This window comes from Zosterops lateralis, assembly GCF_965231275.1.
Source record: "Zosterops lateralis genome assembly, chromosome: 7".
NCBI classification, from domain to species: Eukaryota; Metazoa; Chordata; class Aves; order Passeriformes; family Zosteropidae; genus Zosterops; species Zosterops lateralis.
This window is the reverse complement of record NC_139767.1, coordinates 13418680-13445296: the sequence shown is the minus strand read 5'-3', so window position 1 is coordinate 13445296 and position 26617 is coordinate 13418680. Positions and strand designations below refer to the sequence as shown.

Genomic DNA, 26617 nt, shown 5'->3' with positions numbered 1-26617 from the left:
GCTTGCTGACCACAGGACAATTAGTGTTCTGGAATTAGGTATTGCTGTTGTAAATCAGCCAGCAAACAGAAGAACTAAATGTTCTTGTAGTTTCTCTAAATATATTTGGGATAGAGAAAATGACAATTTTTTTGCCTCTGATGTTTGCAAAGCCAGAAGACTTTTTCAGAAGATATATGTGAAAAGTTTTTAAAGAAGTCCTTTTTATGACTTTTTTTTCTGTTTTGGGCAAATTGTAAGTGTTTAGTCCTTTATTAAGGCAGAGTAATAGAATTGTATTTGTGTGGCACTTGTGTACTTTTGTCTTGGACCTGGTCTCTAGGTATGGTATTTTTCCCTATTCTTGTTTCTCTTGGTTTATTTTATTTTTTTTTTTCCCTAATAGGGATGGGGTAAATCCATAATCTTTGTTTTACCAAAAAAATTCTAAGTGCTGTCTTCAAGTGCTTTTTCTTGCTAGAAATGATTTTAACTCTTATTTCCCATATTTTTCTTAGTATGCCTAACCAGCTACAGTATATTAATGAGCTTATACATTGTTTTGGCAACTGATAAATTTCAATGACCAGCTTGATTATCATTTCTGTATTCATCCTTTGGAGTTGTCACTATGATACTGTACTAAAAAATGAGGATAACTTGATACGCTGCTTTCTCATTACTATTGTATGAGTTTGAGTAACTGACTCATATATAGGAATACAGTGAATACACATAGGAATACTCCTATGTGAGTAGGGGAAGTAAAGAAAATGGAAGGAAACAAATGATTTCAGAAACTCTTTTTTGACTTAAAAACTCGAGTGGTGATATTTCATTGAGATTGGGAACATCTTTTAAGTGGCAGAACTTTGGGTCCCTTAGAGAATTTTCTGGATCACTTTTACAATGACCCAGAAAAACTGAGAGTTAAAAAGTGCCTGCCTTTTAATCACTTTTGTATAAAACATCTGCTGCTGTGTTGTATCATAGCCACTAGTGTTGAGGTAATGAAATTTTTTGTAGATTTTCAGGCTCCTTTTCTCACAGGTGTTTATAATCTCTACAGAAAAACTGCCATTGAATTTCGATTTGTCGTAGAAAATGTCTTCTAGGACATTATACACTTACATAATATGAAAAAAAAAAATATCCCCTTTTTCCTTATAAGAAATTGACTCTTGTCAGTAATGGGCTTTTGGCTGAATACTGAGTTTACCTGATGTTAATGTGTTTCAGGGGAGCTCAGTTGAAGGGTAGAGATGGATAAAACCGGTGGGAATTCAATAGCAAAGTAGAAATAACCTGTCCTGGAAATACTGCAGGTCAGACTTCAGTGTATGTGATAATACTGAGTGTCTGTTTTTTTCTCCTAGATCATATTTATCAAGTTCTGAGTGCTATTCAGCTGTTATTAATTGAGATACAGCAAAGATTTGCGTAATAACTGAATGTTAAATCAGTAATAGGAGGAAACTATTAAAGAGCAGTACAGAGTTCTAAGTAGTGACTGCTTGCTGTTGCTCTTTGCCAAGTCGAAGATGAACTCTGAGTAGACTTGTAGGAATTTGTGAAGAAGGAATTCAAACCTCAAATGGTATTTCTGGCATGAGATGGAACCAGGAGGTGCTTTTGCTTGTTGCATAAAATGCAGTTTTAATGGCTTTTTTTTCTTAAGTATCTGAAAATGGAGGGTTGTGTTCTACTGATATTTTCTGAAAAACATAATGTTTTTAGATTAACAGATACAGTTATTTGGGCATAATGTTTTATGTTGTGTGACTTTACTTTCCTCCTTACTCATTCAGTATGATGGGTCAGTAGAATTGCAACATACTGTGCTGTCTGGCATCCTGCTACTGAAGCAGCAGATTTCCTCCCCCGTTGAGGAGAACATTCTTTAGGCTTTCCTAATGATTTTAATGTCAGAACTGCAGCTTTTCTAGGCATGAAGACCTATTGCTTCATTATTATAAATTCCCTCTAACCCCCTATAAACATGCCTGTGTTTCATCCTTAATGAATATAGTAACACTAAAGGTCTTAAGCAGTTAGTAGCATTGAAAACAGATTCTGCTTTGTATTTTTATATTCCATTCTTGAATCTTATGCATAAGGATATACTCATTTTATGTCAGGGAACTAAGTGAACAGAAGTGACAGGCTCATGTGAATGGCTTATTGATAGAAATTGTCTTGTAAATTCCACTGAACTAGACAGTGCCCTGAATACATTGTTAAACTGAGAAAGCTGCTTCATATGAGAAATTGAGAAAATCACCATGTTACAAGAACTTTTGGGGAAAAAAGCCTCAGCAGTATTTGTATAGTATTGTCATTAATAAAAGCATTTTTTGTTCCCCTCAGGTTATATGTTGCTGTGGTGGTTCTATAAGCCTTCTCATCAGTACTTTATTACTTCCATAGGATTACTTCAATAACTTACTTGTAAAGGAAACTTAGTGTTAAAACAAATTACTGTTTGCACTGGATAGGACTTTCTTGGACTGTTTTCCTCACTTTAAAGAGAAAGTATGTAAGACTTGATTTTGTAAATGTTTGGGGTTTTATTCTTTTTATGCCTAATCATTGTGCTGGAGACGTCTCCATTAGGGGAACTGTTGTAATGTTTTGATGCAACCAGAATGTCTCCTCCTTTCCAGTGTAAACCTGTACTAAGTACCTGCATTCAGAACTGATGACTTGGCTTTGTTGTGGCCGGTGCCACAGCTGCTCCAGTGCTCCACTTGCTCTTGGGAATGCTCCCGAGTTGGGAGGTTCAGACAAGTTGCTCGTTGGTTTCACGAGAATGCACTGGCAGCATTTGTTGCCACAGAGAGACTTCTTACCTCAGTGTTTTTCTTTATTGGCTGTTATGTGTATGAAAAAGAAAACTTCAGAATGCTTGAATGAACATGCTTCTTACAGCCTAGAAGGATACTGTTTGGAATGAAGGGTCTCTGTGTTTGTACAGAGACTGATAGTTGGAATCATAGGATGCAGTCTGATGGGCAGAAGCTAACAACTAGCACTGGACTCCCTCTTTCTCCTGGCTAGGGATTTGACCTCAAAGATGAGGCTCCATCGAGCCAAATGATTTGGCAGTACAGCTTGTTTGATAGAATAGAATGTTTTTCAGATGACCGGTAGAATGCTATCTACTGGAGAATCATAATACACACCCTCCCTGTCATTTTCCTTTACAAAAATGCAGTAGTTTCTCAATGAGTAGAAGAAGATGGACTGCTTAAAGGAGAATTACATGTAATCCCAAGAAGAGAGACCTGCACTCCTTGAAAATTGTGTGGCTTTATTTTTTTACTTTTACTAATGAATTTCTCGTATCTCTTTCCTAAAGCCTTAAAATACCTTCCCATTTTTGTAGAAGATACTATCTCATTCTCATCAATCCATCAACAGCTGACTTGGTCTTTATTGGCAAACCTGAATATCCAAATTATAGATTTTCTGAGAGGAGACAAAATCCTATATGTAATCATCTCCTGTTTCTTTTGAGTGTCAGTGTAAAGTTCAAGGAATAGTAGTTCCAGCTCAAAAAAAGTTAGAGTTCAGCAGATCTCCATTTGGACCTTTGAAGGAGAGGTAAGTCATAAATCCTGATGGGTTAATCCTACGTGTATGGTGTATTTGTTACATACATATCCCACGTAAATGGTGTATTTGTTCTGTATCTGAACCCCAGAGCCCATTTTTAGACCATTTTACAATTAAGGGCTATTTTTTATAATTTGGGCATGGCTTTATGCCTTCTATTTTTCCTGTGAGAGGTACTGGTAAAATAGTTAACTGTTTTGACATTTCCCTGAGACCTGCCGTGACAAGGTTCTGTTCATCCAGTAAGTACATGGGTGATCTGCCTGATCTTCAGTGATGATCTGCTGCAGAAGGGGCTGGTTCAAAAGATGCTTGTACCTGCTCTGTAGCTTGTCCTCTTGGCTGGTGTGCCAGGGGACAGGCAAACTTCAGTGTGTCTTTGTAGGTTTTGATGATGTCCGTGGTAAAGTAGCTCCCTATTTATGTTTATCCTCCAACTGCAAGTTTTGAGGCCATGTGGTCTTTCCTAGCCTTTGTTTATATTTTTTTGTTAGTCTTGCAATGCTGGATGTCATTAATGGTGGTAAGACCAGAATTTCATGGTGAGGATTTGGGGATAATTTAATATTTTTTCCATGTTTTGAGGAGTTTCACTGCTGCCAAATATAGGCAACATTCATTTTAGTTCCTGTAGGTCAGGCAGTTTTTTTGTTGAATGCAGTTCATTTTGGTGCAGCTTGCCTGCTGTGACCTTTGCCCAAAATGATGATGAAGATATTTTTTTTTTTTAAATCCTCTATGATACTCATTTGGTGGGTAGTATTTTGAGTGTTAGGAAGCTTTCTACTAACGTCCTCTGCTTGCCAATTCTTATTTCTGAGCATAAGCCAGAAGTGAAACAGACTACAAATTTAAAGCTCTAAAGACTTTGCTCTTGTTGGAAGTGTTGGCTGCAGGCTGCTTTGGATACAGAGCTTTTGTAAGTCATGAGTTTCATGAATAAAGAAGATAGAATGTGACCTGGAACTCTGTTTAACTAACTTCTTCCTCCAGAGCTTGTCAGAATTCCATGTGCCATTTCACTCTGCTACTCCTGCCTGCTGGTCAGTTGCAGAACATCCTTCCTATGGATTCCTGGTTGAGCTGCTATTAAAATTCTCTCTCTTCCAGCTGCAACTTTTTCTATTAAGGCTTTCTTACATATTTCAATAAGGATTTTGATGGAGAAGTTTAATCTCAGATTTTTTTTTTTTTTTTAAATCAGTCCTAGATGTTAAACACCACAAAGGCAGGACAGAAATACAGTGATGCATAAGTAGGGTAAGCAATAAAGAAAGGTACTTGTGACAGTGTGGCCGTAGCTCTTCTAGAAATAGAAATAATTCAGGGGTTCTGCAAATCTCACCAAGGTGATGTTTTGCAGTGATTGAAGTCTAGAATGGCTCATTGTACCCTTTCTCTTTCACAGGTAGTGAGGCCCTCACAGCTGTGTAGTGAAAACTCTGCCTCACTCTGTCCCGGGCAAAACCAAGTGACTTCCTCTAACTTGTGTCATAATTCATCCTCAATGGATGGGGTGATGGTGCTGCATCTCACCTGTACATTTTTTTAAACTGAAACAAGCTTCTGCTTTTGAAATAAATAGTCCCAAACTCTTCCATTTCCTGCTTAAGTTACTTCTCTAAAGAGGTTTTATTTTCATTATCTTGGTTTTTATTTGAGCTGTGGGTTAGTCTACATGAAAGCTGGTATGGAAATGAGAAGTAATTTTTTGTTGAGTAAAGACTCCAGAGGGCTTGCTTTTTGAAAAAAAAGGTGCAGTATTTGTTAAGCTTGCAAAAAAAAAAAAAGGCAAATATAATATACATCAATCAAATGTTTATATATTGTGAACTCTATGAAATGCTGTTTGCCTCTAAATCATGTTCCTTCTACTCAGACTGAGTTAAAAAGTTATTTGCTGTAACAATGATTTTTGTTAAAGGTATAATGATTTTTTTTTTAATAAATATAATAACTGGCTGCAGTAGGGGGTTGTCAGCAATCTATTAGATTATTTTTACAAGGTAGTTTAATTCATACCAAGTATGAGTTAATTTGTGGAAGTATCTGGCCTGTTCTAGTGTGTAAAAAATGTAGCATGCTTTGCTTGGATTCTAGTTTCAATTGTGTTTTCTTTAGGTTACTCACTCTGCTGAGATTTCTATACAAATTCTGTATTTTTCTCTAGGTTGTCCCCCCAGCCCTCCCCTTTCTATAGAACAGGTTACAACAGTGTACTAATGTATAAAATTTACTTAATTTGCATATTTTTCAGAAGTCTCTTTCTCACGGTTGCCTTATTTAACAGATATGTATTTTTTTTAATCAAATTTCCCACATTACTGTTATCTTCTGTTACTGGTACCTCTCAACCTGTTCTTTGTCTGCTCAAAGAATAGAACATTGGAGAGGAGATTGCTCTCTTCAATTGAATCTTCCCATGTCTTGTGTAGGGTGGAAAGACTTGCTGAAATTTTTTAAGGACTGATGGGAGTTAACATGCTCAGCTCCTTCAGAATTAGGTTCATTTGAAAAACCAAGCTGCTGCCAATTTACAGTTAATTTTCCCCTGCTGGCTGTAATAAATGTACCCTGAACAAATGTTTCAGGAGTTCCTGGCATTATAAGCTACAAAAAGAAAACTCCCTGAGGAGCTGGAAACCTGAAATAGTTGTTTTGGGTGACAGAAAGGAGAAGGTTCATTGGCATTTCAACATTGTGCATAAAGACCAGCATTTGCATAGTAGTAGTCAGGATGCAGGTGTTTAGAATGTAATAAAAAAGGAAGATGCTTTTTTTTTTTTTTTTTTTTTTTTTTTGGAAAAAAATAAGTAAATGTGTGTGAAAAAAATAATTTAATGTTAGGGTTTGACAAAGATAAATTATGACTCTTCTGTGTGAGGCAAGAAGATTTGCACCTAAAAATCCAGAGAAGACTTCTGTGTTAATGTTTCAGGAGCAGTTATTTGGATAGCTCTCATTCAGCTGCTGACTGATGGGAGGTACTAACTTTACCTGAAAACCCCTCAGAGAAACCAGTTCACTGACTTTGTGAAGAGCAAAATCAGAGCAAAATTAATTTTTGCTCTAAAAACTCATCATAGCTCATAAATGCTTAGAAGAACACTCATGACCTGTGCATTTTAAATATACTACTTCTAAGGGTGTTTTCCTTCTTCTGATTACTGTTGTGTTCAATCCACTTACTTTTTCAAACTGTCAGCAGAACAGAATTGCTCTAAATGCTTCTCCTTTTCACATACTTCCACTTTGAGTAAGATGGATCAGAGTATTGTGTTGGCCCCTTAATCCCTGAGTCTGGAAAATGTTGTTTTAGGTAGTTTTCTCTTTAAATTGAATTTTGTGTGTTGTGGGGGAGTACTTCCTGCAAGTAAGAATGTGAAGGGAGTAGATGGTTTGTGTTTGTACATTCAGGGTGCTTTTTCCTTATTAGGCCCTTCATGTATAATTAAAAAGATAATGCTAAAGCTGGACTGCACCCTCCTCTCATCATCCTAGGTCTCTGGTAGCTGTGCTTGCAGTGTGATTTTTTTGTTTGTTTTGCTGCAGCAATATTCACTACCATTTAGCTCTGAATAGTGCCTGAATACGTACTTTGGTTGTTTTTATTTATATCTCAGGAATTTTGCAATTATATATGTACTATATTCTTTCTTGTCTGGCATAACAAAATATTTATTAATTGCTATAGTCCTTCTATTAAATAAGCCATATTCAAAGACAGTAGGAAAACACTAGGTAGATTTTTTTTTTGTAATTTCCTATTTTCCAGATAAAAAGTACATCTGGCAGTATGCACACAACACATTGTTTGTCCTGGTGTGACACAACTGTCTTTGAATGCAGTGAAAGTGGAGGAGTCTGGCTTATTGTTCATAGAGCAGTTCGTTAATGGCTGTAGATAGGAAATGAGCATCTCACTAAATGGAAGTCTTGGTCAACCTCTGACTCTTGCCTTAAGGCTTTGAGAATAGACAATATGAAAAAACCCCATCTTCTTTCCAGATGGCTGAATGCTTGATGTGTCTTTATGTTTAGCTGTCATTCAAATGTGAATGCTGTGGTGATTATAAGTGTCTTCCATTTTTCTGGTTTGAAATGATCCCTTTTATGCATTGTGTGTTTAGAGATTAACTCTTTGGCTTATCAATATGGATTTTAAAGTAAAAAAAACCCTCCAACATGATCATGTAGCAAAATCCAGATGCTGGTGTTCAGAAGCCGACTTGATGGTGAGGGTCTTAGTTCCATGTGCCATGGTGCAGACCAAAGTAGTATTGAAATAGATTGTAGTGGACTATTAACATTCTGCAAAATGTTGTTGTTTCAATTTTGAAACATCTTGTGTGTGATAAGTTTCATGCTAGTGATTTTTCGTTAGTGAAAAAATACTCTTTCGCAATCTGGGAAGAAAAAGTTTGGAAGGAGGCTTTGTGGAATTGAGTTTCTTTTAATTGGGAAGAAAAAAGCTAGATTTAATTTTTAAATGGTGAGTTTGAATCATGTATTCTCATGGTGGTTGAGTTCATATTGAAAGATACAAGCTACAGTTTAATGATTGTACTGTTAAATACTGTTGTTGGCTGAAGCATGCTTAATGGATTTCATGATGTTTTTCTTGGGGGTTTTCTGTGTGTTTTTGAGCCTCATGTCATAGTGTAAGAGATACCTATAATAATGCAGCCAAAGCTCTTGCAGGTTCTGTAGGAGTCCAAATCATTTACTTTGTGACCATTAGAGCAGTAAATTCTGATGTTATAGTTTTTTTTTTTCTATTAACTGACAATTGCAATGTCTTTAGTTAGTAATCATTTAAAGAAGAGAATGAACTGCTTCATTGCATGTGCTGGTTTCCTTTCCAGGCACTGTGATAAAATTTAGTGGAAGTAGATCCAATTACTTTGCTGAAAAGCCGTCAACATCTTGTGGCTGAACTTGTCAGCACTGGGCTGACAAGGGCGCATCTAGTACAGACCTGCAAACCTTGCTCCAACACCTGTATGGTTAAACCCCTTTGTTTTCTTCCTGCACAGCAGATTTTGAGTCTATTACTTTCCACCACCACCCTTTTAAATTTTTTAAATTTTTTTCCCTTTTGTTTTCATTTGTAATGAACTTACTTCTGCCTCAAAGGGATTCTTCTTACATCTTCAAATGCTTCTAATGCTTTGGTTATTTAAAACTACTCTGACTGTCTCAGCATCTTTATAGCACTGGACCTATGGTCATCCCTTATGGCTTGATTTTGGACCACAGTCACTGAATGTACTGTGAAAGAACACTTATTTTCTCTGAATGAGGAAAGAGACCCGAGGTCCACACATAACTCCTCTCTAAGGGGAGCAATGAGCTGTGTCTGCTGGAGGTGCTCAGAGAGCGTGGAGAGACTTGATTAAGGTTGATATGGGCAGTGGCACCAGTGGGAATTGGTGGCATTTCTGAAATGCATCAGCTTTGGATGTGTGAGAAGGGAGGGGTGGTCTGGGCTCTGGCTGGTCCTACTGACTCTACAAATCTGGCAGTCTTTGGCAAAATTCCTCTCCAGTCTCTGGTTGGTGGTTGACTCATGCAGGAAATAGGGTGGTGCTGCAGCAAAGTCTTGCTGTTCTCTATGGAATTTCAAAAAATATTTAATGGCATTCTATGAGGAATTAAGGATATGCTCCTATAGTTTACAGCGATTTTTTTTCACTTGAGCTTTGTCTAAAGTTCAGTTTTTGAAAAAAGTTTGACAGGATTCCAGCTTGCTTGGTCTGCATTGTCTTACAGGCATTTGTATTCAGTGTTGTTTAGAGTCTTGTGTTACTCAATCACGGCTTTGAAGCTCGGAGCTGCTTCTGATAAGCAGTCCTGTGTCAGCTGCAAATGCATTAATCACTTTATCAAAGAAAGGCCCAACAGTTGTAAATAAAACAATCTTAGATGGTTTCTAGATACAGGGCTGAAGTGCTGGCTGCCCTTGGAGATGTGAACCATTTATCATGTTTTGTTGAAGATCTGGTATCCTTCAGCGCTGAGTTTGTTACAAACTTGAGTTGTGTTAATTTGCAGCCAGCCTTGTTTTTGTCTGTAGCTATACTGAATGATTTGAATTTAAGCCATCATCAGTTTTTATTGGCAAAGTAACAGCATTGTCTGGACTTTACTTTTGAAATACACTACTCTTACATACATGTCTTTCTTACATTTTTTTTTCTCCCCTCTCATTTCTATATGAGAAATGTATGACAATTTGGAGGAGTAGCCTTATAGTTCTGTCTGTCTTAATGTTAGATTGTAAAAAATCATGGCTGTGGTCCTTAGTCCCCCAGTTTTACCTTTAGGTAATCGAACAAAAAGCCTCTCTCAATGCTAACTATGTACTTGCCAGGTGCCTGGAGCTGGGTAGCAGTTTGCTTATTAGCATAACAATGCTACTCTGAATATTGTAGATAATATTTGACATGGAGGACTTGGGATATGAAAGGTAAGCCTTAAAATCTTGTAGGTTTATTTAGAGATGTTTTGTTCTGGAACTTTTGTGTTAATTTGCACAAGGTTGAGTCTTTTGTGTTTCTGCATTGTTGAAGCAGTCTAATCTAATGGATTTGAAAAACTAAAGGGTAATAGTTAATAACTAAAGATCAGTTTGAGTTATATTCTTATATTTGTGTAGTTATCTTGGATTCAGTGCCTGGCATACAGTGTGCTCCAGTTTTAACTGAGGCTTTGAAAGGGAGGTTTTGGCTGGTTGTTGTAAGTGCAGTATGTAGACCTCTGTCTAAGTGTGTATCTCCAGCTTTCTTTGTAAAACCAAAACAGGCATACTTGGTCTTCACTGAAATGGTCTTCTTAAATGTTGGAGTATAATGTAAAGGTGGGCTCTGTGATCCTCTACTGATGTATTCTCTGCAATATATTTTATTCAGGAAATATTCAGACAGCTATATTCAGAGAGTGTTTTTTCATTCACATTCAGATTCAGTATAAAATGAGAATGCTCTTATTTTTGAAGAGTTCCAGTGATGCAAATCAAGTAAAAGTCAGAGTGTCAGTTGAAATAATCTGGGTCATTTTGCATTTACCTATCTGTGCTCTGACAAATAGAGAATTCCATGATAGGGAGATAGGAGCAGCTTTTTCTGTTTTCCTCCTCAGACTGAATATGGGAGATAGGTATTTTTCCCCCTGCATATTTAACTGTCAGGATAAACCAACTCTCTTCTTTCTCCTTTCTGATTACAGTGAAGTACCTTCTCTGCCTTGCGAAAAATGAAGACTTTATTATTAGTACCTAGTCCTGGTAATTTCTCTAAACATAATAATTTAAAGATGGCTAAAGGACAAGAAATCTTCTAGTGCCTCTTTGCCAACACTGTCTCTGAGAGCTAGAAGAGACTCAGTCTCCTTCCTTCTCCTGTGACCTACAGTATGCAAGTATTGAGTAGCTCAAGTGGAAGAGTCCTATTCAATGTGCTTCCCTTGGTTTATAGTCTGTGTAAAGAGCTTTCACTGTGTTCATGTTCCATGGTTTGTCTGCCATGATCTCAGGTCAGGATCTTTATTTTCAAGAGTGATCTGAGACATTTTTAACAGATGAAACTGTATACATGCAGTTATATATATTCCTATGTGCTGGGTTCCTTGTAGGTCTCATCTTCACCTTGAGAGCTCTCTGATGTCTAAACCCATCTTGATGTAACAAGGTGGCTCTTATAACCAGTCACTGAGTTTCTGTCTTCCCAAGGAAAACAGGCTCTATTAACTGTAAATGAAAATGAATCAGAGAAGGAAAAAGTGCAAGAAGGAGGAGTTTCATACCTCCAAAATGAAGTTTGGTATATGGTAGTGTGAAGAGAACAGGTGAAGATAGAAAGAAGTGATCATTAGTCCTTGCTATGGCATTTAGACTACTAGTCATGGTAATACTTGGTTCTGTTAATTTCTCAGAGCATAATAATTTGAAAATGGCTAAAGATCAAGTGTTCTAGGTCCCTCTAGGTCCCTAGGACTAGGGATTGACTAATGGTGCTTTTTCGACCATTTAGGATGTCAAAGATAAAGCTGATGGTGAGCTGTTCTTGTGCTGTGTTAGGTCTCATTCCAAAGACTAAAAAAAGAAAGCTCTGCTTTTTGGATGTTCACTGTGCCTGGGAAGAGCAAGAGAAGATTTTTTTCTGCTTTTTTGGGATGGATAACAGATGTTTCTTGTCACATATCTGTGGTAGTCCACAGGCTTCATGCATTAATTATTTGGTTATGTGTTTTGGGCTCTTGCCATCCTTGAGAGCCAGCAAGGCAGTGTGACCAGGCTGTGCAAAAACTGCAAGTTTACTGAGATAAATCCAGTCTATCTGACAAAGATGAATGTCTCTCTACTGACCTGATCTGATTAGTTCCCCTTTTAACATCAGGTTTTTAGCACCTTCAAAGACAGAAACTTTTAAAATAGAATATTTGAAGTGATCTTATGTAAGTTACTGTTTTTTCAGAATTTCTTTTCTACTTTCTACTGTTTGGCTATATCACATCTAATTGTGATCTGAAAAAAAAGCGCTTGAGGGAAGAATACATTTTCCACAACTAGTATTAAGAGATAAAATGAATGAATCTGAACAAAAAAATTAGTACATGTGAAAATACATAGAATGAGATTTAATTTTTTAAGTAACTTGTTTACAGGGAATAGTTTACTATAGTTTGAAAAGAGATCCTTCTAAATAGTAGGAGAAATTGTGTTGTTTTGAAGAAAAAAAATCTTTAATTCACCTCATTCTTGAATATTTAATTTTTTCCTTTTAGGAGTAGTAATTTTTTTTCTGTGTTATCTTAATGTGGGGAGAAAACATCCTAACCTATCTAAAAAAAAATCAAAATGTATGCTTTGGTCAGAAGCAAAGCATCATGGGTATAACAACTTAGACTGACATTACTTCTTGTGATCATGTTTTGGCATGAAGTTTGAAAGCTTATTTGACCTGCTAAATTTGTAGTGAAAAGCCAAAAGCTTTGTCTTCCATGTACTCACAAGTTTGATTGTTTGGAATGAACTTCTTCGTTCCCCATCACCCCCTGTTTAAGGTAGAATTCCTCTGTGAAGATCCTTTCTTGTGCAGCTTTATTTTTATGGTTCTTTATTTCATCTGGAGGATGGACTAGGAGGCATCCCTTACAGTCACCTTTCTAAGACTTTCTGCTGTATGGCCTTCTGTGTTTTCTGTAGTTTTATTTCTGGATGCTTAAAAGCAGTTTCTCTCTGAGCATACTACCTTGTCCTTTGCCCTTGCCTCAGCTTTAATTTCTGTCTTTGAGCTCACTCGGTATAGATCTTTCTTAAATATTAATAACTTGAGAAAATATGTGTCACTCTAGCTGGTAGAAGGCTATAAAGAAGTTTTATCTTCTTTCTTGCAGCATCTTGCAGCATTTTCACTTCTAATGCAAGCAAAGTCAGAGTTTTGGCGAAGAACAACAGTGCTGTGAAATACACAAGGAATTTTTTTACTATCTTTCTGTGCTGTAGCATGTTTCTCTTGTGTTATCTTAAAGATTGCTGCTGCTCTTGAATTTCTAACTGGAAAGGGTTAAAAATGTGTTGGTTAATGTTATGCTATGAAGATAATGTAATTAATTAGAGGTAAGAATTTATTTTTTCAACGGTAAGACCTAGAAATATGAGCTTGTAACATCCTCTGTTATGTGTGATATAAACTAAACACTGAAAGCTTCCTGAGCAGCGAAACCTAAATATTGATTTTTCTCTATTTTTTGAAGTTTGTGAAAAGAAGACCCAGTTTGTACTCAGTTACAAGTGTGTTTGTGTGTAAATATATATATATGTGTGTGTATGAAGTATACTCATGTAATAGTCATGTATACTCATTCAGTAATGTCTGGAACAGACGTAATCTCTTGTGCAGGTAGCTGTTCATTGATTTTTACAGAAGCTTCCTGTGGCTCCGTTTATTCCATTAAATGTTATGTCTGTAGCCTACAATATTGTATGCAATGATAGAATTCTATGTTCGTGCATATGAAGAGAGTGGAAGTGGTGGTTGTTTGCCTGCTGTAAGGACGGGGTGCGATGAGTATTGGGGTATTTGTTTTTTGCCTCGGGATTTCTCTTAGGTTGTACAAGGCCATCATTGCACGTTTGTTGTGGTGTTGCTGAGCTCTAACTGTTCAGCTCCAGATTTGATAGTCTGTATTGTGCAAACATTTGCTTTGTGATCAGCTCTTGATTCTGGAAACTCAGTACTCGTACTGCTGTAAAAACAGAGCCCCACCTCTACTATAGCTGAAGATGGCAGCCCTTTTGGTAGCGGTTGAGATGAAGTTTGAATAAACTGCCACTTCAGGCTTGTTTGGAGGTGGTTTTGGTGAGTAAACCAAAAATGCTTAAGGCTGTTCTAATTCAGTGATAAACTTTGAGAAGGATTTAGAGATGAAGTTTGAGGTGTGACCAATCTCATCCATATGTTCCTCTCCAAAATGCTTTTTGTGCTCTGCGCCCTGAGCTGTGGTCTGAGAGTAATTAATACTTAGTGCTGTTTGGCTGTGCATAATGATACATTGTGTAGCCTTAAAATGCTTATAGAACTCATTAAATACTACTGAATATATTGAAGTAATGCATCACATTGCAATTTATAATCAAAAAATGATTAAGTGGTAGAATACCTCTTTTACTGACCTTAACCTAAAATATCCCTTTATCAGAAAATGTTTTATGATTATAGGATTTTTAATTTTACTTTTACACTGTCTGAATGGCAGAAAACAATGTGGCCAAAGGCTGCTCCTTCCCCCAAGTTTGACCTTGCATTTATTCCATTGTCTATGTGGAACAGGCATATATGATTCTCATTTTTATGCTGTATTTCATTGAAGTCTGTTTGCTCTAGTGAAGCATTGATGTGGAGGTACTTCAGAAATATCAGCATGAGAAGTAATTGTAACTCAGTCCTATTTCTGATTTTTTTTTTCAGTTCATCCTATTGTTACTATATTAAATTAAAAATTCCAGTGTAGCATTTTCTATTCATTTTTTGCGTTCTGCACAGTGGAACAAAATACAGCATCAAACAATAATTAATTGTGAAATCATTAAGCGGTGGTGTTTATTTTATTGATGGTCAGCTGAAATGTATTTAAACTTGTAAGGATTCTCTTGCTCGTTAACAGTCAGAAATGTCCAATGTGGACTGTAACATTTATTAAGTATGTTGCCTAGAATTCAGAAAAGGAGACTGATACTTTTCTATCCAAGTTGGAAACGAAAAGAATTAAGAATGCACTCGAACTTTCTGGTACACTAAAAATGAGATTCTATAGATTTATTTAAAATCCTAACAATAAATGAGGGTGCTTCAATTATAGGTTGATCGATCTTTCATTTGAATGTGTGTGTTGACTGAAAATAAATATGTCGGATTCTTGAACCTGTTTTAGATGATTTGAATGGTGATGGTGTTGTAGTAGGTGGCAGCAGCTAAGTCAGGATTCTGTGACAGCATGAATGTCAAGCCCATTTTTTAAAATTTATGTCACTTCTCTGCCTACGTTGCACTTGTGCATTCATGTGACCTGGCTTTAATTTAACATTTGGTAAATATTTGCATAGTAATTCCTAAAGTGTTCTCCCACACATAAAGGAAATGATGATAAACAGCTTTTAAGTGGCTTGATGTTAAACACAAACATGACTTGCAGCCCTAAGGTAAAATGCACATTAGAGTAACTGTTCAATATTCATTTGCCAAGTGCTGTTATGAATTATACCAGGTAACTTAGTCATACGTTTTCTTTATGTGGATTTTTACAGGTTTGTACCTCAGCTGAATTTCTGCCTAAGGGTTACGTACTCTGCCGTAAGAGAACTTCTCCCCACTTATGATGCTAGGATTTTTTGGAACTGTAGTTGTGTTTTTTTCAAGATGAACTTTCTAACAAGAGAGCATTGAGGAGCATAGGTTTCAGGTAACCATACCTGAATGGTGCCCAGAGCTCCCATGCTACTGTTAGTGTTTTATTTTACGAGAGACTTTTTTGTTTTTCAAAACTAAGTATTTCTTTTTAAGCATGTCAGCTTTTAATGATGATGATTAAGAAGATACTGTGAAGAACCATTCTGGACACATTCTGTCATTCATTGGATTAAGATTTCAATCTCGAGCTAGAGAAACTTAAAGAAACAACAATTAATCAGCTAAAAAAAAAAACCCAAAACTTGTCCTAGTATTTTAGAATACAGTTATTAGACATTTTTTACTTCGTATTTTCTAGTTTCTCAGCAAGTGATGTCTCAGTAAGTATGCCCTTAATCAGTCTCTTCCCTGATCAAAAATGGGGTGTCACCCAGCATTTGCTGCTTTCAGCAGGTAAGAAGTGTTGCTTTGTTGAAGCTGTCTGGCCCCGACCCTTCGCACAGCCTGTCATCTCTGTTACTGGGTTCTGATGTTCAGACCATTCAGGACACACTGGAGAATCAGCAAACTGTTTTGCAAGACTTCTAGGCATATACTTTATGAAGTATAAAGTTACTCTGTTACTGTAGAAAGGCCATCTCCTGCCTAGGAGTTTTAAGACACCTGGAAACCTGAAGTGTTCTAGATGCTTCTCTTGAATGTTCTATCATAGTAAAGCACAAAAACCTTAAAACAGGATGATCCTTTTCCTGAGCAAGTTTCGTTTTCTCTGATAATGATTCTACCTTGGATGTACCACAGTTATGTTTTGGACCTGTTCTACACCTTTTGAGTTCTAAATAAAGTGCAAAATGTGAGTTTGTGCATATGCATCTGGATACAGTGCTATTTGGGTGCTGTTTGGAACTTCAGATACTCAAGTTTTGCATCTGCTGGTAGTTAATAGCTTGTTTTAAATGATGAGTTTTCTAAAATATTAATGTCTTACTTAGTGAAGCTGTCTGGACTCTTGGTGCGAGTAAAGAAACATGGAAGCAACTGATATATAGATTTTAGTTTGTGGTGGGGTGGTTTTTTATTTATTTATTTATTTATTTTTTTTTTTTTTTTTTTTTTTGGGTAGTTTTTGTTTGTTGGGTGTCTTTTTGTATGGGCACTTTCTATCCAATGCGTGGCAGTGTTTGGAGTTCATATAAAGAACAGAAAATAGTCCCTAACTTTGAAATATTTTTGAATGGTTGAGTGGGTTTTCTGGTCAGGTGAACCGTCATTACTTTTGTGACTGTGCAGAGGGAATCTTCTCCACCTGAGCTATCTAGCAGTAGTTACTATTTGCTTCACCAGACAAGTTTATAAAAAGCTCCCTGCTCCCAGCATGGTTTTTTAACCTGGAGGGATGAAGTCCATATAAGCTAATAGAAGCCATTCACATTTGTATTTCTGAGGCAGCATGTATTCAGTCTTGCTGTAGTCTGTGCTGGTTAGTGTAACTGGGGAGTCCTTGAGATCAGAAGGTCATAATGTGTTCGTACTGTGTGTACCTGAGCCACAGCATGTGGCTAAACGATTAAGAAGTATTTTTCTTCAAAAGAAATTCTGAATCCTGCTTTGCTTTAGTTCTCCTACTTCAGTGTGAATTGTCATTGTTTTCTTTTAAAGAATCTTACCTTAGCTACACTTGTTCCAGAAGATTGGTGAGGAATAGCATCTTCTGCTCTTTGAGACTATTTTAGAGATGTTCTCTTGATATTGCCACTAACAAAAATAATTAAATTACTGTATTTGATGTGGCCCAAAGTAAAAGAAGGTTAAGAATTCGTTAAGTTTAATGTAGTTTAGGGTGAATGTGTCTTGAGCTTGCGTCCTGCCAACTTGCAGCATTCTATTGGGACAATAGGATTTTACACTTGTTTTTTCTTTGTTTCTGTTTCAATGACACATCTGTGTTGGTGCAGCTACTGAATCACAAATAGAAGTGAACACTGAAAACAAAATATCCTAATCAGCTGTGTATTTTTTGACTTCGGCTTTGTTAACACTTCAACAGCTTAATACATACAGCAGATTTTAATGGATCTTTAGCCAAATAGGTTAGCCACAGAAGTTTGCCCAGTTAAGAGGAGTGATTTTCAAATATGCTATTTTAGTGCTGCTAACTATTAAGAGCTTTGTGGTTGCATTAGTTAAAGGGGGAGTTAGTTCAGGAGAAATATCTGTAGCTACTGATGTAGCTGGTTTTAGAGTATCATATTTTGTAAGTTTATTGTTAGGGTCAAACTACACTCTTTTTTCAAGGTATCTGCGTTAGGTAAATTGTGTAATCTAAATTAACCTGCTTATTTATTGCATAAAGGTCTGTTTCTTTTCTGCCTTTTCATCTTAGAATTTTGTGGTTATGGTAAAAATACCTAAGCCCTGGGCTTAAAGATAGAAATTTGAGCTGTAATAGTTGTCCACACTTCATCACTTCTCAGAGGAAAAAAGCATATTAATTGATATTCTTAAATTTTGTAATTTTGAACATGTGATACCTAGAATGAAGAAGCATTTGCTACTTCACAAATGGGTGGTTTCATTGCAAAATGAAATAACTGTAGTAAGGGATAAATTAGAGATTAAATGGACATGTTACAAATAGACTTTTAGATGCTTAATTGTGTGGTTGTCATGCAGCGGTACTGTATTGAGTTACACTTAACCCTCAGTTGCAGGTCATCAGTGGTCATCTTTTTTTGTCCATTTCTGAAACATTTCTCAAAGCTATGTGTGTGCATGCCCCTTTCCTGGCCTTCAATTTTAGCATATTCTGGCCACTCTCCATAATGTCTGATGGGGGACTCAATAATCCTGGGGGATTTATGGGGGCTTTATAATCCTGACTAGGCATTAGGCATTTTCTTTATTCATCGTGCCGTAGCAAATGCAATGTTGATCAGTGCTGGTACCACAGAGCACTCAAACACGTCACTGTGACTCACTGAGCTGCCATGTGCTCATTACGCAGTAACTGGTCCTAGGTGGACACGTCTTAACTAAGGCAGTTCAGACATAAATACCACTTGGAAGTTGTGTACACAGGTAGCCGGTACAGTTTGGGGGCAGCTGCTACAGGCTGTTTGTCCACTCTCTGATTTTGTATTCCCTGTCAGGAGAATTTATAGTTGAGCAGTACACTCAGAGCCTTTTGGCTTCAGGGTCACTGGAATGATGGCTGAACTCCTGGTTATTGAAGTGAAGGAGTTAATAATGTATGAAGAAAGCATTAGTTTTGGAGAATTAATATTATCCCTGTTAATATGGTACACAGTGTTGCTTGGAGTTTGAGAGTATTTATTTGTGAAAGCAAACCGGGGTTTACATATTCATTTGGGGTTTCTTGCCACAATAGGATTATATGCCTCTTCAGAAAAAGAAATGATGGATGTGTTCTATGTGTCTAAAAATATATGGATACACCTCCCCACAACCTGTCAGGAGTGGTGCATGTCCATTTATTTATTTATTTAAATGTTTGTGCTGGTAAATAACCGAAATATTCCATCTATAAAGTGTTGTAAAACAGAGATTTTTTTTATTATTTTAAATTCCCTATTTAAATTAGATAAAGATTAATAAGGAAATAAAAATGTGTGTTTTAAAGATTTTTTTAATGTAATGTTTCTATAGGTATTACCTTGTTTTTCATCTGTAGTTTTCATTTGCTCTCAGTTTCAGTTTTGAGTAGTGCCTCCAATCTTCTACCTTGTGACTATAGAGGGAAGTAGATGGAAGACAACTGGGGCACAACACTGCTTTGTCTGAAGCACTAAAATCATGCAAGGGTAGGCTAAGAAGTCTTGTGTCTGTCTTACAGGATCCAGCTTCCTGGGTAAATATTCACCACCTGGAGTATACAGATGGAGGAATCCTGGACCCAGATGATGTGCTGGCAGATGTTGTGGAAGACAAAGATAAGGTAGCGCTTGTATGAAAATATTGTGTGTCTTTTCAACTAACGAAAGCTGCTTTCTCACTTCTTGGACATCTGGCAGGTGGAATGGGTGTTAAATATTCTTCAACACATCTGCCCATAACTGCTGGAACCCTCCCCTTCTGGAGTAGAATGAGGGAGTGGGAAGCATGACCTAAGCAGTGAGAAGAGAAGCCTAGCAGTTCACTTAGGATTTAACCTTTTCAAGCTGTTCTGTGTTTCATTATATTTTTATATTAAAATAGCTTGGTGAAAGAATGTGAGTTTTACAAGACTATTTTTTTATTTTTTATGCCACTTAAAATATCTTCTATAATCTCTCCCTTTGCATGAAATTAAGTTTTTGAGAGTTGTCCAAAAGTCTTGGTTGAGTGTGATGAAATAGACAAATCCTGTGATGACAAGAACTACTTCAACTGTTAAATTTTGGAAGGAGTTCCTACGATTTCTACTGAAAGTCTAAGCAGGCTGCCTATTCATTTTAAAACCTGTAAGTCTCTAAATTTCAATTAAAATAAGACAAGTTTTCTTTCTGGGTAAAGTAGTACCTGCAGAGAAACCTCTTTTAATTTTATTTTTAATTGTCATAAAAATTTAGGTTTGGGAAACTTACTGGTGACTTCTTCAGCATGGCAGGGGTGGGGGGGTAGTATTTATAAAACTTTGCTGATTTTAATCCTTTTTTCTTCAGAAAATCAGGGGAGAAAATATTTAATGGCTTTAAACCGAAGATCCAAATGAGATATGCCTGTGCTTTTAGACAAATTGCTTTGTCTATTTAAAGTGCCATATGCTTGATGACTTAAAAAATAATTTAGTATATTGCAAACACAATTGCTAGTTTTGTATGCTGTGTTGATTCTTCAATGACTTAATACAAAGCAGAACATTTTGCTTATGATTAATGGGATGCTGCTTCTTTGTATCTTAGAAAATTGTTTAGGGTGTACTTCAGCATCAGTTTAGGAGTGGTTTGTATTGGAGTTCTTAAAAACAGTGGAACTCTGTTTGTTATATATCCTTTTTATCATATTTGTGTTTCTTGCTTGTCCATATTTACTGAAAGTATGCTTAAGACACCTTCAGACTTTTTTTTTCAGGAGTGTTTGGAGACAAAAAGACTGAGTTCTGAAATTGAATAGCTGTGTAAAAAGGATAAGACCATAAGCATAAGATGTAATGAAATGAGATATTACATCAAAGAGAAATGTTTTGCTGGTCTCATTAGTTAAGGAAAATTAGTACTTTTACCCAGGATTTTCTCTATTTAAAGTACTGATAGAGGAACACTTATGGAAATGTGAGCATCAGTGTGCAGAATGTTGCTATGCCATGCAGTTTTTAACTTATGACTAGAGCCTTTGCTCTGCCTTGTTAGTGGCTGTCACTGGTTGAGTGTATGTAGCTGAATAAGCTTCTAGGTCACAGCTGTGAGTCTAAGCTTCCTCAGTTATAACAGTGCTAAGTGAGGTTCTGAGGCTGCCTTGGGGAAAACTCGGTGGGAAACTGGAATCTTACTCTTTGAAGTGGGCTGGTGTGGTTTAGAAATACAGCAAACTTCTCAATTTCTCTTCCTCTGATTTCTCAATTACATGGGATGTATCACTGTCATCATATTCAGAGTGGCTTGGTGAAACAGGGTTAAGAGACTTGCTGAACAGAGCAGCTGCAGTGGAAAATCAGATTTTTTTGATTAAAGTAAGGGAGAATATTGTAAGGGATCTGCTGGGCTAGGAGGTTGAATTCTTTCATATGAGAGTGCAATTGGGCCATAGCATGTGTAAGGAGCTGTCCATACTACCTGCTTACAAAGTTTGATATGATCTGATATCAAAGAACCAGCCCTATAAAAGGCTTACAAATAGTTTTGATAGCTTTACTGTGGCCCGTTAGTCTTTGAGCCTTCGCCAGCATTATTTCACACTGAGAATCTCTACTAGGGGATCTTTAAGCTTTGCCAAAAAGGGGAGGAGATACTCAGGTCAGATTGACCTGCTATCTTTTTTGGTGTTTCAAGTCCCTGAATAGATGAAGGAATTTTTGGTACATTTATCTGTGCTCTACTTGTCTTTGGTTGTGATTATCTGTATGTGTGGTAAATGAATAGGCCACAGGTTTGTTGCTCCCTTGTCCTTATCATCCTTTGCTGTGCATCCAAGCCAGTGACATAGTTTCACCTTAAATCAGTCACACTCTATAAAAATAAGCTTGCACTTAACCTCAATGCCTTTAACCAAAGGTGTGTTTGGCACTGCTGACCATCAAACTCTTCTTCAGTGGCAGAGAAAATGCTGGTGCTTTTTGAAGAGATAATCTGCTCTAGATCATACTTTGATAGCAGTAAATTAGCACAGTTTCTTCAGAGGAAAATGTCACTGCTAATCTATTGAATTCTTTCCCTGTGACAACAAAACAGTGAGAGTGCTATCAGATATAATTTATTTGGAATTTCAAAAGCTTTTGACAGTCCTTAACAATAGACTGTTAAGGAGGCGAACTACTCATGAGGTAAGCAGTAAATGCTGTGGTGGGTTAGTGAACAAATGACAAAGAACTAAAAAATCAAATAAGCGGTGAAGTTCCAACCCTGAAGTAATGGCACTGGAATGTGTAATGCCCATCTCTGGGAGTGGCAGTGGTTCTGAGCTCTGCCTGTGTTGACTTCCTGACTTCCTCTTGAACTCCAAATTAATCAAAGTTCAACAAACAGACAATTCAGTGGATGATATCAAAAGCTGTCAGAGTTATGCATGCTGGTCAGAGTGGCATTTTTTAATTGCCTGTAAATCATATCTAAATTAGTATTACGTGTGCTTAGTAACATGTCATGTGAAAATGCTTTGGAAGTTCTGCTGGCTGAGAGTCCATCTTGCTGCTGTTGCCTCAGCAATAATCTGTGGCCTGAATTGGATGTCAAAGCTAGTGCTAGACGACATAGTTTTGTAGAATAGCTTTAAAATAGCTTGTTTTCAGTGAGTTACCCAACAATTGATTCATGTCCTGATAATCTGGATGATGAATGAATTAAAATCCCCAAAATTTGGCTGTTGAATAAGAACATGCTATTTAAATTGCCTGATTTTAATGTTGAAGTTATAAATGGAGTCCTCTTTGTGTACTGTTCTTAACAGACCTCCCACTTGAATTCTAGAGCAAGAAAATGTTCTGAGAAAATTTCTTTGCTGTGTAAAAGATGGAGTACAAAATGTTTCCCTTCACAGCGTTGTGTACATGGAGCCCTGTGTTTGGCACATCTTAAATGCATAAACTTAATGTGCTCATCTAGACTTCCTGCTGATTTTTATGCGGAATCGTGTTTTCATATACTTGCAAACACCTGGGGAGGCTGAGGATGTAATGGAGGCCTGTGTTAAGTTAAAACTGGCTTAACTTACAGGGCAACAAGCTTCTTAGATCAGAACAGTTCTGCTTTCTGAATAAATGTAGAAGTCTACAGGGAAATACACTTTCTGTCAAACTTTGTATATATGTGTTCATATTTTGACAGGATTAAATACAAGCAAAATATGTTTACAGGTGTGCTTTTTCAACAGAGCTCTTCTAAAGTAGGAGATGGTGGGTTTTTCTTCGGTTGTTTTGATTTTGTTTTGTAGGTTTTTTTCATCTGTTTGTTTGCTTTTGTGTCTTTTTCTTGCTTGGTACTTTTTGGTTTTTTTGGATATCCTGGGTGTTGTTTTGTAAGACTGTGTTTGCAAGGGCAGTATTGCTGTAGCTACAGTTGAGCCAACAAAGCTGCTGAACATTTTTTGTAAAGATACATTTTCTGATCAGTGCTGATGGCAAAAGATTAGGCATATCATCCTAGGAGGTGATGTGGGTTTAAGCTCTTCAGAGACTTATTTGTTGGCAGCTTGGCTGCCAAGGGTGGGGGGTGTTTTGCATTGTTTTTTTTTTTAAGAGCGGAAGGAATAACAAAAGTAAGTTATTGTGATGGGCATTGTGCTGACACTGAAATAGCAGGATACAATATGATCTTAGAAATTAGTTTTTTCTTGGGTATCTCCTTTGTTAAATATAGATGGGTAAGAGTTTTTAACAGCAGCGGAAGCTTTTGAAGGACACAAAGCAACGTCAATGAAATGCTGAAATAGTGACACTCTTTCAAGGTTTGTAGTGACTGCAGCTGTCATTTAAGTGTTTTTAATGACGATATCAAGTAAATGGTATGAATTAAGTGTAGCTCAGATACCTATTTTCGCTAAGCATTTAATGAAATATTAAATAGGAAAATCAATGAATTCTTTCTTCTCAGCTCACTACCAGCAGAAATGCAATATTGAGAAAACATGTCTCCTGGATGGTCTCCAAATGCTAAGGAAATCAGCTGCTGGCTGTTCAGAATGGCTTTTGGGCCCATGCATGCTCCTGATAAGAGGCTCAAGATTTGGCTGAAGCTTTTGTCACAGATGCTAAGTAACTCTTTGGAGCCCTGCTTCAGACAGAGGCCTTTGCAGGTAGCTTTAGTTTCAGTGATGGCTTTGCAAGCGTGAGGCTGGTTTGGAAGAGTGTTTTCAACAAGGCAATAAAAATGAAGCAGATGTGAACTTCAAGACTGATGTAATTATACAAAAGAAATGTTTTTCCAAGTAGAAAGATGTGCTGACAGGTATGTTTTCTGTCAGTGGATTTGGAACATTTCTGTTGTTTGCAGGCAGGTTTAGTCACTGGGAGTGATGGCTGTCTGAGTTTAGCACTATAGAGCAGTTATTTTTTGACCTGGGTTTGACTCTGTAGACCTTCGAGGTTGTCATTTTGACTATGAAAGTGATGGCATACTGTAATGCACAATGTGTATTTAAATTATAATGAGCTAATTCCACCTTTGATCAGTTTCTAGTCTATTAACCATTAAATTCCTTGTGAAACAGAGAAGTAAATCAGTAAACCTTTAGGTAAGTATAGCAGCTCTGACTGATGACTATAAGGTGATAAGGAAAATTTCTACATCAAGATGAAAAATGGCAAAATTAAGTGAAAATGAGAAGGGAGCTAATGGATAGAAATGTCTCAGTAGTCTAAATAAAGAGCTGGGGTATTCTGAGGCAGTTTCTCCTCACATGGAGTTACAGCATTGCTGCTTTAAAAGCTTCCCCTGGATGTCAGTGGCAGAGGCCTCAGTGCTGGTATAAGTTACCTCCCAGCATGTCAGCAGAGCCTGTAAATGTCATGCTTTACAGCTTTTTTGTCGCGTGGCTTGATTCTCAAGTATATGATCCATGCAAGTAATGCATACTTAAATTAGAGAAATGCTGTTTAAACTCTAGACTTCTGTGTAATTGAGCTCTCTAGGGTTTTGTAACTTTCTGATAGCTGGGGTGTAGCATAGAGGATTTTTTATACTTGAGTTTGTTGTACAATAGTACATTATACTTGTTTGGGGAAAACAGGAAGAGATGTGAGACTTCATTACAGCTGAGAATTTTTTACCTATCAAAGCTCATGCTGCAGTGTTTTTTTATGTAGATTTGTCTACAAATTATTGCATATTGGGCAAGTTTCCCTTGGAGAAGTTTAAAAAATCCCATTCTTTTTTATAAGAATGTGAGAGAGATGTCTGGTAGCACAGAGAGTTTGATGTTAGTTTCATGTAATGTGGAGGTAACATTGGAAGTGTGCAGTGGACACAGGAGAGTTCAAAATGGTGTGTTATAACTTTCACTGTGTCCTTCATAAAATCTATATCAAAAAGAAAGAAGAATCAAAGAAAAAAATTACAGTGTTCTTCCTTGTAAGGTGGTTAATATTGCTCTGGACTAGGGCTTTCACACAACGTTTTATGACGTTTACTTGGTTAATACCATGGCCCATTACTGCTCTGATGTGTGTGCTTTTGCTGACTGTTGAACTGGCTGCAGCAAATACACACTTCAGACTTCTGACACTTAGTGCTTCTGGCAGAATCTTGGTTACGCTTCTGTAAATTTGAATGCCTTTTTGGAAAAACGGGTGTCCAGAGGCAGCCAATTTTGATGTTTAGTTCCTTGCTGCTAATGAGGTAAACCAAGGGATTAGTAGATCAAAAAGCCTCATATGATCAAGATGAGGAAAATGAAGTTGCAGAAATTTGGCAAAACTTGTATGTGAGGGCTGCTGTTCTTTGATTTGGTTTTAATGCATTTTTGGTTTGGGGTTTTTCTTTCCCTTATTATAATTGTTAAGTTGTGGTTAGTATCTCTGCCATAATATGTGTAGCTGTTTGTGACTCTTCCTCACTGCCTCTGGTTTTGTATTTTGTGATTTCAGTAATGAGATACTACAGATGCCCAGAAATCTTAAAATTTTATTAGCAAAAGGATAACTAATAATGCATTCTTCTTTCAAATCCTGTGTTGTAAAAATGAAAATGGATTTAATGTCTATTCTGAATAGCATGTTTACAACCTCCAAAAGCATAATACAGTATTAACATCTTTGTTAAATTTAGAGTACTCTATTTCTTCCTTGTGTAAATTCTTTGTAATAAGGTTCAGCTGTTATTTCCAATAATCAGAGTTATTAGGATATGAAATTGTTATTGCTGACAGTATTTGTTTATTTAAATATTCATATTTAGTTCTGAGTGATGAAGTTATAAAGACAAAACAGAATTGTGAATAAAAGCTCCGTGCCATTTCTGTTCTGTCAAGGGAATCCCAGTAGAAGCTCTTCAGGTGTCTAATGGTTAGCGATACATCGTATGTCCACAAGGAGGGGAGGTATTAGAAAAGGTGTATGTTAAATAATACCTTTATCCTTGTTACCACCTTAAGGTATGGAAATGTGGGACACGAGAAAATCCAAGAACAGAACAGGGTATCAGTTCTTTTGGGCTGCATCAAAGGAAGCATTGCCAGCAAGCTGGGGGAGCTGTTTCTTTCTCCTCTGCTCTCGCGAGACTCCATCTGGAATACTGAGTTCAGGTCAGGATTCCTCAGCACAAGAAAGATGTGGACTTGTTGGAGAGGGTCCAGAGGAGGGCCACAAAGTTGGTCGGAGGGAAGGAGCATCTATTCGATGAACACAGAGTGAGAGAGTTGGGATTGTTCAGCCTGGAGAAGGCTCCAAGGAGATCTCATTGCAGCCTTCCAATGTCTAAAAGGTTGTACAAATGAGGGAGAGAGACTTTAAGTGGGCAGATAGTGAC

At 37.0% G+C, this 26617-nt stretch overlaps 1 protein-coding gene across 2 annotated transcripts in view; it reads left to right on the top strand.

Annotated features, from left to right (window-relative positions):
• Positions 1–26617, top strand: part of PARD3B (par-3 family cell polarity regulator beta) — a gene marked incomplete at its 5' end in the record, with an annotated part of 392787 nt that overhangs the window by 4719 nt on the left and 361451 nt on the right. For both annotated transcript variants that reach the window (XM_083864789.1, XM_083864788.1), the window contains one exon: positions 19357–19458. In XM_083864789.1, the coding sequence (XP_083720915.1) occupies positions 19357–19458 (102 nt within the window). The remainder of the gene's footprint in view (positions 1–19356; positions 19459–26617) is intronic.